The sequence below is a fragment of the Aquila chrysaetos genome, chromosome 5 (genome assembly GCF_900496995.4).
Source record: "Aquila chrysaetos chrysaetos chromosome 5, bAquChr1.4, whole genome shotgun sequence".
Taxonomy (NCBI): domain Eukaryota; kingdom Metazoa; phylum Chordata; class Aves; order Accipitriformes; family Accipitridae; genus Aquila; species Aquila chrysaetos.
Window position 1 is genome coordinate 7,133,542 of NC_044008.1, and position 17,616 is coordinate 7,151,157.

Consider the following 17,616-nt stretch of genomic DNA (forward strand, 5'->3'; position numbering starts at 1 on the left):
ATGGCTGTCCGCTGACAGCCTGATCCGCCCCGTCGCGGCGATCGTCGCCCCCGTGGCGGATCCCGTTGCCCTCGGAGGAAGGAGCGGGTCGGCGCTCGGGGCGCCGTTAGCGGCGGGGGGGGGGGACGGGGACGGAGACGGGGGGCGATCTGCCTTTTCCCCGCCGAGTCGGTACCGCCGTCGCCTCAGGGCAGGGGTAGTCGTCCGGAGCGATGCCTGCGCGCAAGGGGCTGGGGCCCTTGCGGCCGGTGTCACGTGACGGCGCCGGCCGGCGGCGGCGGAGGAGGGGAGCGGCGGTGAGAGCGGCGGAGGCAGGCGGACGGTCCCGCCGCCGCCATGGGCAGTGAGTACGGATCGGCGCCGGTCCGCGGGCGACGGGGCTGGCCCGGGAAGCCGGCCTGGGCCGAGGGGCAGCGGCCCGGGGGAGCGGGGTCGTCTGTCTGCGTGAGGGCGGGACGCGGCCGGTCGCCGGCCCGGCGGGCTGAGGTGGCGGCGTGCCTGAGGTGCCCGGCCCACGGGCAGGCCGGGGGGGACGGCGGCAGCGGGACACGCTCCTGCCGAGCTAGCCGGGCTAGAGGGTGAGACGGGGCACCGCTTTGTGGTGGGTTGGTTGGGGTTTTTTTGGTTTTTTTTTTCCCATGGCTTTAGTATTTTAGTATGGGAGCTGTGCCGCCTTCTGTGGAGCAAGATGCACCTTCTGGTGAGCTGTCTTGAGAGCTTGGAATAAATAAAGGAGAAATATGGCACAGCAAAGTGTAAAAGTAGACGTGCCATTTGGACCAAAATGTTGCTTAACTTGGCTCGCGGTGTAATAAATGCATTTTCTTTGAAGAGGTACTGACGGTTGTTTTCTATGGCTATCCAAATGTATTGAGGCTGGGAAAAATGTCCACGTTTTGGAGGACAAATTACCCACTGAACACATGTGCTTTGATCCCCCCCACCCCCACCCCCCCGCCCCAAAATAGAGCTCAAACTGTTGAGTTTTTCTGTGTTTTTAAAGGAGAAACTGTGAAGAGAGACATATCAAAAGTCAAAATAAAATCCCCCAAAAGTTCTGATCAGAATAAGTGTTGCAGTGATTTAAATTAAGATTTCTAAACATATTTTAGAGTTTGAATTTTTTTTTCTCAGTTCGGTAAAACACAAGATATTAATCTCTACATGGATACTTTTTGATAACAGTATCCTTTGCTTCTGTATTTAACTAGCACAGACTGATACTAGGTCATTTATTTTTAGATGGAATACAGTTTAGTTCACTTCTTGTGATATACACAGTGCTTCTCATCTAAAATGATTCCAGCTGTGGAAAAAAGGATGGGCCAAATCTGATTAGAACAAGGATTCTCTTTCATGTTTTTGCCCTGTTTTCAGCTGTTTTGAGAGGGCATTAGTTTTCAGACACTGAATTAGAGTGTGTGTTGATGAAATAATTCACTTATAAAATGTTACTTACACTTTATTTTTTCCCCTAGAAGTTAAATAAAGTTGTATGAAGCTTTATAAATTCATAAAGGTTCATTAATACATTTTTCTCTTTTCTTTTGTGTGTGTTTGTTTTTCTGGAACAGTAAAATTTTTAGAGGTTATTAAGCCATTCTGTGCAGTGTTACCTGAAATCCAGAAACCGGAAAGAAAAGTGAGTGCCACATTATGTTCTTACTTTTATTGGCTCAAAGATAAGAGAATATTGTGATATTCAAGTCCACACTCCAATATAAATACAGACAGTAGGCCCTAAAGTACGACGTATTCTTTGGAGGAGGGGGAACCCACGTTAAGGTAAAAGATTACTGTCATAATGAATTCTTAACAGCCTTCTGATAAGTTGTTCCACTTGGTAATTATGCTGATTTTTAAAAAAAAGTCTCCTCTCCAGACTAAGTTTATTTAGTTTTAGGTCCATATGATTGGATCTGTTTTTATATACTAGAAAAGGGTTTTCAAGCTTTTTTTTCCCTGTGGAAATCTACTGTTGTCTTTGTGGATACCACTGTTGGTTTTGAGCACTGGTCACAACTCTCGGCTTTGAGCTGGCTTATATATTACTTTGAAAAGGCTTGTGCTGTAATTCAGGAACCACAAATTCAGTTCTTCCTTTCCCACAAAATATTTTCCACTCCCTTAGCCATGATTCACCTTGAAGAAGTGGGAAAGTGATCTGTGATATAGTTAGGTAATTGCTCCCTGTTCACTGTGACACTTTGTTCTCAAATCAGTGAACTGAGTTCATTTACAGCTGATCTCTCTGTTCCCCCAGCCCTGGAAGCTCCTCCCATTTCTCGGCACATTTTGTAGATTAAAATTAGTTAATTTCTGCAGATCAAAAAGAGATCTATCCTGTCAAAAAAAACCCATCCCAACCGCTCCCCACCATTTTTTACTTCCAAAACTCAAGCAAGCACATATCGCCTAGGTGACAAAGGTTCTAATTAGAGTAACAAATTTACCTAATATTCATTGTCATGACTGGCATGAAAATTCCTTGAGAGCTAAATGTTGATTTTTATATTCTTAAAAGGAAATGCATAGCTGGGAACATGACACCATCTGAGAGAATCCTCTTTCGTTGATGAGAGATTCCCGAAGGTTAGGACTGGATACAGAGATGTTTGTTCCAGTAACCATAGCTGAGCCTGCTGGATTGAATGGAGAAGATACAGTAAAAACTGCTGATTATTCCCCTCTGGAACTGATTTTTAAAAAGATGGGATTTATCCCCTGGCTCTTTGCTCCATCTGTCTGTCTTTGTTGCTTTCCAGCATCTTTCCTTCTTGGAACGGTGTTCCAAACAAATATTTAGGTCAGACAAAGGCATCTTCAGAGCAGGAATCTCCAGAGCCAGACCCTGTGCTAAGATTTGGATGCACCAGAGCTGGGTGGAAGGTACCCATCTTTGTTTCTGCAGTGGTGAATCTTAGTGCAATCTTCTAGTGCTGATTTACGGCATATCTGTGATGAATCAGTTACATCCATCCCATTTTTGTCTAGTGAAGTGGATGGGAAGAGGAAACTAAGTAAGACAAATATACAGATATTGATGCTTCTGTAAAACTCATCGACAGCTGTGATTTTTCTCTTGTTTTTTTCTTCCTCCCTTTCTATTTGCCAGAGAGGAAGAGGTGCTTGATCTGTCCATGTCCTCTATCAGCAGATGAAGGATGCCCAGAGAGGTGCCAAGATTCCTGTCCTTGCTATTTGGGTCACTTTGTCTTTAATACTATCTAGGTCGCTGTCTAGGCAATGACTGCCAGTTGCCAGCTTTGTGCAAATTTGAAGTGGAAATATAATTGGGAACATCTTTTCCTAGACTGAAGAACTCTTTGAGCATTTTAAGTTATGTTCCTTGCTTGTGTGTAGTCTCTCAAGTGACCTAGGTCATTCCATATAACTGTAATTCATTGTTATTTATTGTTTTCTTGCAAGCTGTCACTGGCAGACATACTTAGTAATGGTTTGGGTTGGTTAAGGCCAGAACAAGAAATGAAGATAACAAAAGAAATCTATTTTCTCTAAACTTGTGTTGATTGTTAAGTGAAGATGAAGTTTTGAATCAGTTGCGCTCTCATTGAATCATTTGCCATTATTGTTGATGAGGGAAGCGGGCTTTTTCTGTCACTATGTCAAATTGATTAACAGAAGCAATTGCTGCTTTTTGTAGTTAGTACTATTGGTTCATATTTCCCTCAAATGCACAGATATTTCTAAGTAGAACACACTGTTCAGAACACCAAGAAAATGATGCTTAAGTCCCTTCATTTTCACAAGTCTTAAGAAAAATGTCAAAGGAAGAAAATGTCCAATTGTATCTGATCAGATGATGAAATATACTCTCCCTGTGCTTGTTATCATTTGTGGCTGGAATATTTTGGTACCAGTTTGTATTTTGCTGTTCCTGGCATATGGATTCAGATGCCTCCTTTTTCTTTTTTGTCTTTTTGAACCATAGAGACTGTTTTCCTGCTGAATAACTGTGATTTGGGTGACACAGAATTTCTCTAATGCTCATATTCACTGCAGTTACAGAGAGAGCCAGAGCATTTGTAGAGCTTGACTGATGCCTTAGAAGCTAAGGTTAACAGTTGGGCTGCAGAGATAATTTGGTTAAGCATTTGTCTTTTAAAAAGTCTGTACTTAAAATCTGAATTGTTGAATTCAAACAGCACTTGGTAAAGTGGGTCAGCATCGCATAAAATCTAACACAAGATACTGTTTGGATTTATTTGCTGCTGTCACTATTTTTCTTTTTTTAACTTTGTACTGTAAGTATTTTTAGCATCTGGCCTCTTTTAAAAAAGAGTGAGGTGGTATTAGTAAATAAATTAAATTACTGGGATTATTTTGCTTCTAAGTAAGTGCATGCTTTCACTTACAAGATACAGACTACTGGGTTTTCTTTTGCTTGGGAAGCTGTGCTGCTGCATTGGTTTGTAGTTTCTCATTTGTGGGTGTTCAGTACCTACAAAATCAGGCACTAATCCTTTTTTTTGTTACCTCTCTACAGGCAGATTCAGTGGTTGGAGGCAGAAAGCTAGTATTTCTGCTGTGTCTATCTTACATGTTAGTTTATGTCACGTTTTAGTAGCTGCTGTACTCTTGCCTACAGTGAACACACTTCTCTTAATGTTTACGGTCCATGGAGGAGAGGTGGGAACTTGAACATAACACTGCATCTTAGCGCTCTCTGGTCTTTTCAAGTGCATTTCTTTCTATCTCATGCTTTGAGTAATCCTCTGGTTCAAACTTAAATCTTTTGATTCCTCTCTTCTTGCACCTGGCACTAGTTACAGTTGCCTTAAATGTTGTGACCCTGAGATTCTCTTCAATGTATTAGTGACTAATGATTATTGATCTGACATTCTTTTTAAAGTAATATGTAATCTACATGGATAAAAGTATTTTGGGAGGAAAAAAATGTCTTTAAAAATTATATTGTGGTCCGTGTCCATGAACATAATGGTGAATTTAAGCTTTCTCTAACACCCTTTGAAGAATTTAATTCCAAATATTTTGAATTCCAAACCTCATGGTTCTTCTGGGTTTTATTACCTGTTTTCACAGCAGTTAAATCTCTTCAAAAACTTTATAGTGCTTTAGTTTAATAACTTCGGGCCTTACAAAACAGTGCCTCTAGTCTGTTGAAACCTAGAGCACTAATCACTGAAGATAAGGTTTTTTTGCATTCATCTTTCATGTTTGTTCTGGTATGCCCATGTTTTTAGCCATACTACTGCTTTTCTGTAAATACTCACTGTATTAGAATACTATATGTAAAATATATTCTACTCACTGAATGTTGGCCACACTGTCTGCCAGATCCCATACAAGTTTTCTTTGACTACACAGAAGCCCCTGACTGGGTCTCTCTATAAAATCTGAAATCATTATTAAAAGTACGTTCTGATGAGAAATTATCCCTTCTGGTTCAATATCTTTGCATTTAATTCTGAATGCTATAGCATTTAGTACTAATGTGAGAATACAGTGAAAATTCTACATACAATGGACACATTAATCTCTACAATCTGTTCTGTAGATCCAGTTCAGAGAGAAGGTACTATGGACAGCTATCACGCTCTTCATTTTCTTAGTATGCTGCCAGGTAGGTGTTGATGTTTTCTGTGTTCAGAAAATGTGCGTTCTGTACATATAAAATAGAATGCTAAAAGTGTGATAAGTTCTTGTTTCATGTTGACCTCCCAGTTTCAGTTATGTACTTTTATAGATAAGTATTTAATTCAGTTAAAAAAATCTGATTCTCTGACATAGTCTTTATTATTGATTGTATATGTTTTCAAAAACTAATGCTTTTTATTTAGTCTAAAATGCATAATGTTTTTCTTGTTATATGAACGGTCCTATCAAATGATGATACTGGCTGCAGGGTAAACAGCTGAGCTAATTATTCATTGAGTAGTATAAACAAACAGAGCAATTTTCTGCATTCTTTACCCCCTGTTAGTAGCTAAATTTAAATTTTAGCAGTGACAAGTTTGAAAGTGAAATAGAAGTGATTGTTTTTACCTGATTCCTCTTCAACAAGCTGATGGATTGTAAAGATTGCAGGAAAATGTTTCTCTGAGGTGTTTTAAGTTGACATTTAGAACTTGTTTATAGTGGTGGTGGTTTTTTTTTAAAGAATACTTGGATATTGCAGAAAACGAGAATCCATGTATTACTTGATACATATTTTTTAGAACTTGTAGACAACCTCTTAGAAGATTTAAAATGAACCGTACATCTTCAGAGTCAGGCTTTTTAGGTTATATTTATTAACTTACCCATTCCAGACTCCAGAGCTGTAGTTCAATAACTTTTGTTCACAACTCTGAAGGACTGTTGAAAGGCTAAAACCCAGCTCTTGTACGTACCTGTTTTTTTGGAAGGAGGAAGTGGGAATGATACTAGAGCTAGAAGAACATGTATTTTATCTGTGTTTCCTAGCTGCTGGATATATGCATAATTAAGATTTTGAATCTATACAAAAGAGTATGGTAGTAGAATAAGGAAATCTGGTAGTTGAGTAAGGAAATCAGGTGGTGCAGACTAGAGTTTTCAGGAATTAATCTGTAAGATTGCCTGGATTCCTAGTCTATTGTTTTTGTGGTTAAGAAGACTTTTAAAGAGCTCAAAATCCCTCAGTATTGACATACAGAATATTGGAGGTTTTGTATAAACTTGGCTAACTTTGACAGTTCCATATGGGATATTTTAAAACATATTCCCAGCTGTAGAATTTGAATATTTAAACTTGCTAGAGGAAGATATTTACATTGTAGTTTATGCTGTATCTTTAATTTGTACTGAAGAGAAATTCTGTTTAGGACTGTTTAAAAAAACCTAAAAACCTGCTTTCTTTTGTCTTCTCAAAGATGTTTTGCTACAGTTTTCTTTTTTCTTCTTTTAAGCTCAAAATTGCTGCAAAAAAATTGGTGAAATAAGTAATGGAATATCATCTAATATTTTTCCTTGTTCTGTTAATGACTTGTGGTGGCTAACCTATTTATTTTATGCTTTTGCTGTTCTTTTGGTGAGTTGTAGTACTCCAGAATCTGATATGTCAGGCATTTACATCTTCAACTTCAGTAATCTGGTTTACGTGCAGTGACTTCTTTCTAGGGGTTTCTGCTTTTTCTTGTAGAAGGGTCTTGGTTTAGTCCTCTGAGTCATACCCCAGTTAGAGGATTAAAATAGATGGTGTCAGTATTTCTGGTTTAACTGGGAAAAAAAGAAAAAAGTTGGAATAAATTTTATTAAACAGTGTAACAGTTGAATCATTGCACGTTAAGATTTTTGGATTAATGCATGCTTTTTTGTATATCTATTTAATACTTTTGTGCGCTTTGACAGATACCTTTGTTTGGAATCATGTCATCAGATTCTGCAGATCCCTTCTATTGGATGCGAGTCATTCTTGCATCAAACAGAGGTTAGTAGATTATTCCTTTCTCTGTTTTGTGTCGGTATAAACAGACCAGGAGAAAAACGGTTGGCTGTTAAATTTCATACAGCCCAAATGTCATGTTGAAACACTTTGTAAAGTTCTTAATGCAGATGTAATTAAAATTGACTGATACTTGAGGAGTACTTCATCTTAGCAATGAGGTTTCCTTTGACATGTAGATGAGATTAATCTTGATTCTCAAGTTTTGGGATGATTCTGTTTTGAACTGGAGAGCAGTCTCTTTCTGATTAATATATAGGACAGGGAATATTCTGCCCTACCACTTACGAACAGCCCTAATGTCCAGTATGAGAGTGTTGATTAGAAAATACCTTATGTGTGTGAGTCAGTTATGTCTCATAATATTTTGGCAACATTATGAGTGAGTAATTTTATAGGTGGGAAAGCTAAGGGCAGAGAAGATTAGGCTTATAGTTTAGCAAAGCCAAACTGATGTTTTAGAATAGACAAGTGGATCCCAACCAAATGTATAAGAAGACTTAAACTAATGCTAGAAGTCTGAAACTTAAGATGGGTGACCTGGCATGCATGAGTCTGAATGAGGACGCTGACCTGACCTGTATCTTGGAAAATTGGCTGGAAGTAACAGTGGAACCCTCTAATGGGAAGGTACAGATTATTTAGGAATGACAAATTTTGTGACACCAGTGAAGATTAAGGTAAATAAGTTATCTGTTTCAAACTCTACTGCAGAATTTGCATATAAAATTCTGTGTCTCACTAGCAATGTATGATACTAAATATGCTATCCACTACCCAGACAGAATGGTAACGGTGGCCAATAACAGACTAGAGAGACTGTGAAGGCCATAAAAAGCAGGAGTGGGAAAGTTAATTTTCACCTAAGTCAACTGACTAGATGTCATTGGAGGATGTGAGGTAAAGGCTACACCTTCTGACATCCTAATTTTCTTGCTGTTGGAGAAGTACAGATTTCTTTGAGATGTGACGTAATATTTAACACCGTACTGAACAGTGTGTAGACTCTTAAGATGCAAGTATGAAAGAACCAAATTATAATAATGACTTTAATGCTTTCACATTTTACATTTTGGTGGCAGGGAAAACGCTAAAAAAAAAAAAAAGAAAAAAATAATTGTGCAATAATGCTTAAAATTTTTAAAAATTAGGAGGACTCTGGTAGTTAGGCAAAAATGAAGACTCCAGACAATAGGGGAGGTGCTCAAAAACCCTTTGTTAAATTCAGATTACTTATTAAAGGCTCTTCAGGAAATTAAGCTCTTGCAGGATAAGAGGGAAGACCTAACGGCTTAAGAACTGGTTGAAAAGATCAGAAGAAATGTCTGTACAAATCTGTAAGGTGGCACAAATTGAATATTGCATGCAGTTCTAATCTCCCATGCCACACAGGATATAGTGGAACTAAAAAAGAAAACACTCGGGAAAAGGCACCAGGGAGAATCTAAGGTAGATATTAATCTATAGAAAGAGATCCTAAAAAAAATAAGAATTCTTTGCCATGGAATGTGCATGTTCCAAATGTCTTTTAAGTCTTCATCTCTGAAAAAAAGTGGATAGGGAATGGGTAGTCACTTTTTCCTTATAGTGTAACAGGGAAGGGGCAGCCAATGGTGTTATTAAGCAGCACGTGTTACTCAAACTTTCTGAATAAATTACTGGCAGAAGTTGCCAGAAGCAGTTTCTGAATAAATGACTGATATATGGGAAAAGGGAAATACAGAATGAGACATCCCCCAAAGAAGGGGCTCCTTTCAGAGGTGAGGTGTGAGGATAGATAAAGTTCTAGGCTGATCAGCTATCAATACACTGTTTCTACTTCTTTTCATCTTCCATATGACCTTGCCGGTCCCCTGTCACTGGTTCTTGTTGAGACTTCACAAGTCTGCAGTGAGCTAAATAGTTTATTAATAGTTCTTTTGGCAATTTTGTGATGGAACACCACTGTACTACATGTGAGAGCAGAGTTACACTTAAATTTACAGTATTGAAAAGAGTTGTAAGCTGATTCTCTTTTGAAATCTCCCTGGTGGATATTGTGACTTAACATCAGAAAAAATGTGCATTATTTATGTCCCTTGAGTGACCACATAAAAGGTGGTGACGAAGTAATTTGATCTGACTTAATTGAATATTAAACTTGTAAAATGTGTCCTTACCCAAACTTTTTTTTCTTTAAGGTTCCAGCTTGGGGAATGCGGAAAGTTTGATCACTTGGTAGTTCTAGTTTAATTTTCACCCAAATTTTCGATGTTTTTTTTTAAGCTTTCACCATCTTCAGATAAGAGAAAATTTTCTGATATTAGTTGAAGGACAACTTAAATTTCAAAAAGTAATCTCTTTATAATGCTGTTGCTCCAAAAAGATGATGTGGAAGAATGTTTTCTGTAGTGAGATGGGAGAGTATGTTGTACAGGCAAGAGGAGGGCTATTTTCCTGAGTTTAATTGCTTTGTCTACATTCAGTTCTCCTCCAATACCGCATTATAATACAACTCCAGCAGGTATCAGTACTTGAACAAGACCTTGCTGAGAATATTTCCAAATTAGAGTATCAGGTGGTAGTTCTGGTGTTGCAGGTGCATAAGTCTGAGGATGCAAGCAAAGTGAGTGATGCCCCAGTTTTTATTACATCAGATGAAGTGATTGTGAGGGCAGGCAGGTTTTCTGGAACATACACCTATGTGCTGCAGCAGTAGTGTTTTATGAAGTTATATCGCCCTGTTTGAGTTGTATACAGTTGGAAGTTGATACCTTGGTGACATTGTGCCAGCAGAGTAAGAGCATCTTAATGACATGTCTTTGGTTTTTTAAGAACTAGATTAATCCTAAATTTCTGTGCTCTTAACTAGAGTCAGTGATTCTGAGCCACTGTGGATCTGCAGCATCTTTCTTGTGGACTTCAAAATTAAACTTTTAGAAAATGTGACAGTTGAAGCACGGACAGAGTAGACAACCAGGGGCAAGATGCTTTCCGGTGAAAGGTTGCTTGATATGATATGCCAAAAAGCTGAGCTTCAGTATGCATTGACCTTTAGTGTTAGCATGGTTTCACAAAAATACTTGGAAGTGAAAAGCTACATAGGTTTTTTGTGCTGCCTTCAAAAATCACAGATTTTAACATGGCAGCCTTCTTTTGTGAGGAGATAACGGTCTTTATTTTGATCATACCTGTACTGGAATATACATGTTTGAAGTGTTATGAAAAATGTTCCTTATAGGTCAGAAACCTTTCAACAGACTAACTAATATCCTCAGAGTATAATTCTTCAGGAGAGATGCTTGAATGGCAATTGTGTTAATTTTTCTTCCTGTTTAGGTACTTTGATGGAATTAGGTATCTCACCCATTGTGACATCTGGTTTGATCATGCAGCTGCTAGCTGGAGCGAAGATCATTGAAGTTGGTGATACTCCAAAAGACAGAGCCTTGTTCAATGGAGCTCAGAAATGTAAGCACTGTTCCAATTAAAATTAATAAGCATATTTTTGTTCTTGGGAAAGCAGCCTGCCTAAGTGATACTAGATGTGAGATTTCTTTGGTAGGTGATTTCAGCAGATTTTTTTAAAGGATTTGCTTTCTCTCTTGTTTTAGTATTTGGGATGATTATTACCATTGGGCAAGCCATTGTGTATGTTATGACTGGAATGTATGGAGATCCTGCTGAAATGGGTGCTGGAATTTGTCTTCTTATTATAATTCAGGTTTGTAATGAGCTATTTTGTGTGTAACTGAGACTGGTTAGATACAGTATAGCTGGAAGGAAAAACCTATGTCTGGTTGCCTTTTATTTATTTATTTTTACTGCTATAAAGCATCATCCTTTTTATCTGTCTATATATGAGAAATTCTAGATACTCCATAAAGGAGGAGAAAGTTGTAATAGTTAATGTCAAATATGTTTCAGATAGGACTGGCTGCTTGATTTGAAATACAGGAATTGGTAGACTTTGAAAGCAGTAGCTGCTGTTCAGTACCATGGCGGACTTCTCACTAAATGGCACAGATGCAGCTTGGAGACATTATCCTGTAGAGCAAAGCAGTAAATGCACAAACTTAAACACTTTGAAAAAGTACTCACTGAGTAATCTGTTTGCTAGCGTCAGTGTTGAAAAGTCACAGAGATCATTGCTAGGTGAGATGCGCAGGCATTTGTACGTGAGAGGGCGGAAATACTGCATGGATGATACTCAGGTGAAAAACTTAATGATCACTCTCCAACGTGATGAAAATACTGAAGCAGGGAATTAATACATAATTCTCGACTTAATTTATTATTGTTTCTGCTCAATTTTGTTTCTTTTCCCACAGCTGTTTGTTGCTGGTTTGATTGTGTTGCTGTTAGATGAGTTGCTACAGAAAGGTTATGGCTTGGGGTCTGGTATTTCCCTGTTTATTGCTACCAATATCTGTGAAACCATTGTCTGGAAGGCTTTTAGTCCCACTACCATCAACACTGGCAGAGGTACGTGTGTGATTACAGCTAACGTGTTTCAGTGGATGTGTACTATACATAAACTATCAGATGTTTATCGGATGGATATTAAAAAAATGTTTTAAAGTCAGTTGTCTAACACTGAAGATGAAAACGTCTGATTTACAGGAAGATTAATAACCTACAAGCTTGCCTTTGCTGATTTGAATTGCAGTAGTTAAAATGGGACTTGAAGCCCCTTGACTGAAAATTTTTGGATTTCCAAACTGAAATAGTCTTCTTGTAGCATCATTTAGTCGATAGAAATAGAGAAGATAAGAAATTCTACATGTTCAGAGTTGTTTATGATCCAACTGTTGCTGGTGGTTATAGGATGCTTTTATAGTTGGTGCCTCCAAATTAATTTAAGCTAGTTTGATTCTTCAGAGACTACCATCTCTTCATTCCTCAGCCAGTCTTTGACATCTGGTTGTCCTGATACCCTAGAAATATCAGGTTAAGATACGGCCTGTTTGCATCAAGAAGTTAACTAGTTTAATGTATACATTTGAAATCCTGAGCCATGGTTTTAGTTTGCTTTAATTTTCACCTGATTTTTAGTAGTTCTGTTTATTGCATTTTATTACTGATTTTCTAAAGCTATTTCTCTCCTTGTTTATTATTTCTTCCTTCCAATCATCCTCTTGCCCCCAGAAAAGAAAGAAAAAGAGTGTTCTTTCATGTGTGTAACTTGGTTTGGTTTTGTTTTGTTTTTTAAACCAGGAATAATGTTTTGGTAGATTAGTCTATAAGCTAAAGCAGAATCCTGTATTGTGATATATTTGTTGTAGCAGGATTTATGTCCTATTGTGACTGGTTTTATATGTGTCATTCTTGAAATTTCCAAAAGAAAGATACTATTTTTTAAAATGTTTTTAATTTACAGATTAAAATTTCTTCTACTTTTTTGCTTTGTGCAGGAACAGAGTTTGAGGGTGCTGTGATTGCATTATTTCATCTTCTGGCTACACGAACCGACAAAGTCCGGGCTTTGCGGGAGGCTTTTTACCGACAGAATTTGCCCAATCTCATGAATCTGATTGCTACAGTATTTGTATTTGCTGTAGTCATATATTTTCAGGTAAAATGAGAAATTCCTCATAGCAGCTCTGCAACTGCATAGATAGAAGTGCATGGACCTTAGACACTGCAGTCACTGGGAAAAAATGCAAAAGTTAAACTAGAGTAGCTGAAGTACTTAGCTTTGAGTAAGGAGCTCTTTTTATTTCAATACTGTTATTTCAGTAACATACCTCTGTGACAGTACAGCTGTTAAATTTTATAGCCAGACATACTTGTACTCAGACAGTGATGTAATCTCACATTCCATTAAATGCTATGTACACTATGAGAGTATTTTTACTAAAAATGGATTTTGGAACTGCAGTGGTTATATCACACAAATAATATACTTGATTTTCATAGTTGACTTAAAAGAATACCTTTGGACAGAGCTAAAGAACCTTGCTTCTTTGGGGTGTGCACGATACAGATTTGTTCTAGAAAAAAACTGTGTAATTAATGCATAGTTTACTGTTTTCCCTAATTTTCTTGAAATACTTAGCTAGTATTTCTTTTTAAATTTAAGTATTTATTAAAGTGGATGCTAAAGGAGATCCTTTTTTTTTTTTTTTCTTTGTGTGTGTGGCTAAAATGTGGGTTTGTTTTTTGTGGTTTGGTTTTTTTTGGGTTTTTTTGGTTTTTTTTTAAAGCTGTTGAGTCAGAGTGCTGGCAAAAAACTGAATTCTCTGGTTTTCAAGTCCATGTGGCTTTTCTTGGGTCTGCTCAGATAGGAGCCTGCCCCAGAAAATAGCAGGCTGGGCTTACTACACAAAAGTCTGCTGTTAACTGGCTAGTTAATTTAAAAGCCATTAAAGGCTTTTATCAAACCCTGTTCTATAAAGTGTATTTTAGAGGAATATCATTTAGCAGATGAGAGAGAATGTTTATGTAAAAAGAATGTAATACAACCAAGCAGTAATACTTAGAAATCCTTAAAATTTTTAATCCAGACTGTAACAGAAAGCCTTTGGGTTTTAGTGTCGCAGACCTTGCACTCCGTGTTTATCTAGCAAGAACTCTGTGGTCAGGAATAGCTTTTGGGCATACTAGGAGTACCTTCTATCTTGGAAATAAACTTGGTGCATTTGTGTTCTTTCCCACAGGGATTTCGTGTTGATTTACCTATCAAGTCTGCGCGGTATCGTGGACAGTACAGTAGCTATCCTATCAAGCTCTTTTATACCTCCAACATTCCCATCATTCTGCAGTCTGCCTTAGTTTCGAACCTTTATGTTATTTCCCAGATGTTGTCTGTTCGTTTTAGCGGCAACTTCTTGGTGAACTTATTAGGACAGTGGGCAGTAAGTATTTTACCGCTTTTTTAACGGCATAAAATTACTTGTATATATTACTTCATTGTGAAACTTTGGTATTTAACTGGCAGAAAACTGGAGTACTTACTTCTTAACATTTGTGTATAAAAGCTGTTTTAACCATTGAAGAGGAATTCCTCTATAAATACAGGATAGGAATGTGAGAGGTCTGTGAGAAATGACTTAACTGCCTTTTTCTTCCTCTCTCATAGGATGTCAGTGGCGGTGGCCCTGCTCGCTCTTATCCTGTTGGTGGCCTGTGCTACTACTTGTCCCCTCCAGAATCCATGGGTGCAATATTTGAGGATCCCGTCCATGTAATAGTTTATATAATATTTATGTTGGGATCCTGTGCGTTCTTCTCGAAGACTTGGATCGAGGTGTCTGGCTCATCAGCGAAAGATGTAGGTGTTCTCATAAATGTGCCTGAATGTTTTCAAACACTGCCTCTAATTTACAACTGACTACTAGCTACTCACTGATCAGTTATTACTCTGACTAAATAGCAGGTGACTATGAAACACCGCAGCAGTTTCATAAAATGATGGGTTTTGCAGGTTGCCAAGCAACTCAAAGAACAGCAAATGGTGATGAGAGGCCACAGGGATACTTCAATGGTTCACGAGCTTAACAGGTAAGGAAATGCGGACTTCCAGTGGGATGGTTAAGAGTGCTGGGGAGGTATCAACTAGAGCAGATGCTCTCGGAAAAATCCGAGAGCTGTTTCCAGTGCAAATGTCAAGATTCCTCCCATTCAGCTGTTGCCTTTCCTAGTAATGCAGAAGATGTTTGTAGCCGTAGGTAAGAGATTAACCTGTGGTGTCTTTAAGTGGCATAACGAGGGAATTTGGGCTGAGTCTCTTCCACGTTTGTAAAAGGAAGATACCTTGATTTTTACAGGTGTTTAATTTACCATTACTGAACTCAGATGACACTACAAAAGCGGTATTTTACGCAGTATGCAAAGTCTGCAGATCTATATTGAAAGGTAGATTCATCCCTACATATTTAAGTCAAAGCAGTTATTCTCAGTCCTGTGGAGGTTACATAGCACGCATATGTATACAATTGTCATACTCTGAATTGGAAAGCTTTGCCAGTGTTCCGTTATTCACACAGCTTTCCTACCAGTGAATATTTATTTTAGTTTCTACTTCGTGCAAATAGGGAAGATAGTAAGAGCTGATGACAGAGTTGCATTTGCAACGCTAAGTTTGTTGCTCAACATTCTAGTTGGTTGCTTTAGTAGTATTGTTAGAATCCTTGGATGAAAATTCATGATTATTAATACTTTTTTTTTCGTTGGTACAGATACATCCCTACAGCAGCTGCATTTGGCGGTTTGTGCATTGGTGCCCTTTCAGTATTGGCTGACTTTCTAGGAGCCATTGGGTCTGGCACTGGCATTCTGCTTGCAGTCACTATTATTTATCAGTACTTTGAAATATTTGTAAAAGAACAGGCTGAAGTTGGAGGAGTAGGTGCATTATTTTTCTAGATGTCCAAATATTTCATGGTTTGTGTGAAAGGGAAAGCATTTTGACAACATGGCTCATTTAGTCCAATAATGCTATTTTCTTTTTATTTGTTTTAAAGTGCTACGTGTCCCATTACTGTAATGGGCATTGAGCAATGCCTGTGTGCAGCATTAGTACCAGCTGCCTTAAGAATAAAGTTTACATTATCTTGTTTAAGTATTATCTAGTGTTGCCTGTAATGCTGGAAACCAATTCATCTACCTTGCTGTTCAAACACTACAGTGAGATGGTAAAATGTATCAGTTTGATATCGGTAAACGTTTTTGCACACAACATTAAAATGTTAAATTTGTTTCCCTGTCCTTAATAGGAAGAAAAAATAAAATCTGAGTTCAGATTGCCACGTGCCAGTATTCTTGACAAAATTTATTTGTAGCCTGTATTTTACATTAATTTTTATACTTTTTTAACTTGCACTTCCCTATCATTGAACTCAGCACTCCTTATTCCTTTGTGGTGTCTCCACCCAGGCACCTTTCTCTTAGCTCTAAGGGTGGACAAGCAAACATTTTACCGGAGACTGATACTCATCTCACCTGTGAACTGGTTCTGTGGTGGATTTGCTGCATCGCAAGGCCGGGGGCATTTCGGTTTCTTGCCCCGGGCCTCCTGTGAGACAGCATGGTAGCTGCTGTCATGCTAGCAAGTCAGCCGCGTAGTTTTGTTTAAACATGTACTTGTGAAAACTGTGCCACTGAAACTTCATGTCCACTTTGCTTTTGTGAGTCTAAAGAACAAGGCAGGGTTCCTAAAGCAGCGTTCACAGAAGGGAAAGGGGGGAACGAGGAGTTCCTGCTGAAAATTTATTTATGTTGTCGCACTTTACAGCGGCAATGTAACAACTGTAAACGTTAGACAATAAACTTATTTAATTAAGCTCTCTCCTGTGTCTCATTTGTGCAAGGTGTAATTCATATGCACTTTTTGATCATTTCTAACATGCTTTGTTAGTGAGGTAGGTCTGGAAGGCTCCCTTTTTATCCTTTCTCTTTCTAGAATGTAATTCTGATCAGTTTTTAGCAGCCTTAATTAAAAACCAAATCACAAGATTCCTCCCCCTAAAATCATTGAGCGTTTTTGCTTGGCTGTAATCAATGACTTTTTCCCTTTGATTTCACATTTTGATTTCTTCTGTCTTCTCTCATGCTTAACTTGAAAGTAGCTTTGTGTTGTTTGTGAAGGTAAGAAAATCTTAAGCAAGTTTTCTGCTTTGTTTCTAAGCTAGGAAAGTCTTCCTAATTATGCACGCTCCTCCAAATTTATTTGAGAGGCAAGACTTTGATATGAGCAGATGTTTATTACAACTCTTAGATCCTAACCTTTAAGCAGTGGTGGTTGTTTACATAATTAGAAGCGGTCGACTGCGCAGATAGGCTGAAGGTTTGTTTGGCAGAAGATTTGTCTAGAAGCGATTAGACCGAACGAAGGTGCAGCCTAGGTGCGTGAATATGTCCCAGGGAGAACGGCACGGCTGTCCTATGTCAGGGCATCTAAGCTCATACCTTAAACAGAATCCCCTGGCTGGGTCCTACACCATTCTAGTTTGCACCAGTGGCTATTTTGTTGTTATTGTTGCCATAGTTGTCAGAGTCTGTATTTTCTTAGATCAAACAAACCCAATTTTCTCTTTCTGGATAGTTTAGTTCAGCCTGGGAGAAGGAAGCAACATCTTTGGGTCTAAATCATAAAGTGAAGTTCCTGAAACTGCAGTTTCATACACCAGCCAGAGCATGCACACTCTGTCCTTGTGCCGCTGTTGCTTCTCCTATTGCAGAAAATTACC

General features: G+C 38.4%; 1 protein-coding gene across 9 annotated transcripts; it reads left to right on the forward strand.

Moving 5' to 3' along the window:
* Nucleotides 1-228: 228 nt before the first annotated feature.
* Nucleotides 229-16,709, forward strand: SEC61A2 (SEC61 translocon subunit alpha 2). Of its 9 annotated transcripts, XM_041123395.1 has the most exons (14): nt 328-343; nt 1,575-1,642; nt 2,525-2,592; nt 2,766-2,889; nt 5,540-5,605; nt 7,354-7,432; nt 10,766-10,897; nt 11,041-11,150; nt 11,758-11,911; nt 12,841-13,001; nt 14,086-14,283; nt 14,508-14,699; nt 14,853-14,929; nt 15,607-16,709. In XM_041123395.1, exons 3-14 carry the CDS (start codon nt 2,576-2,578, stop codon nt 15,791-15,793), a joined length of 1,497 nt encoding a protein of 498 aa, XP_040979329.1. In that variant the 5' UTR covers nt 328-343; nt 1,575-1,642; nt 2,525-2,575; the 3' UTR covers nt 15,794-16,709. The 9 variants fall into 9 exon arrangements, with proteins under 9 accessions (XP_029872248.1, XP_029872250.1, XP_040979329.1 ...); XM_030016390.2 differs by lacking the exon at nt 2,766-2,889 and having other exon boundaries at nt 314-343; XM_041123397.1 differs by lacking the exon at nt 2,766-2,889 and having other exon boundaries at nt 329-343; nt 2,525-2,665.
* Nucleotides 16,710-17,616: the final 907 nt, after the last annotated feature.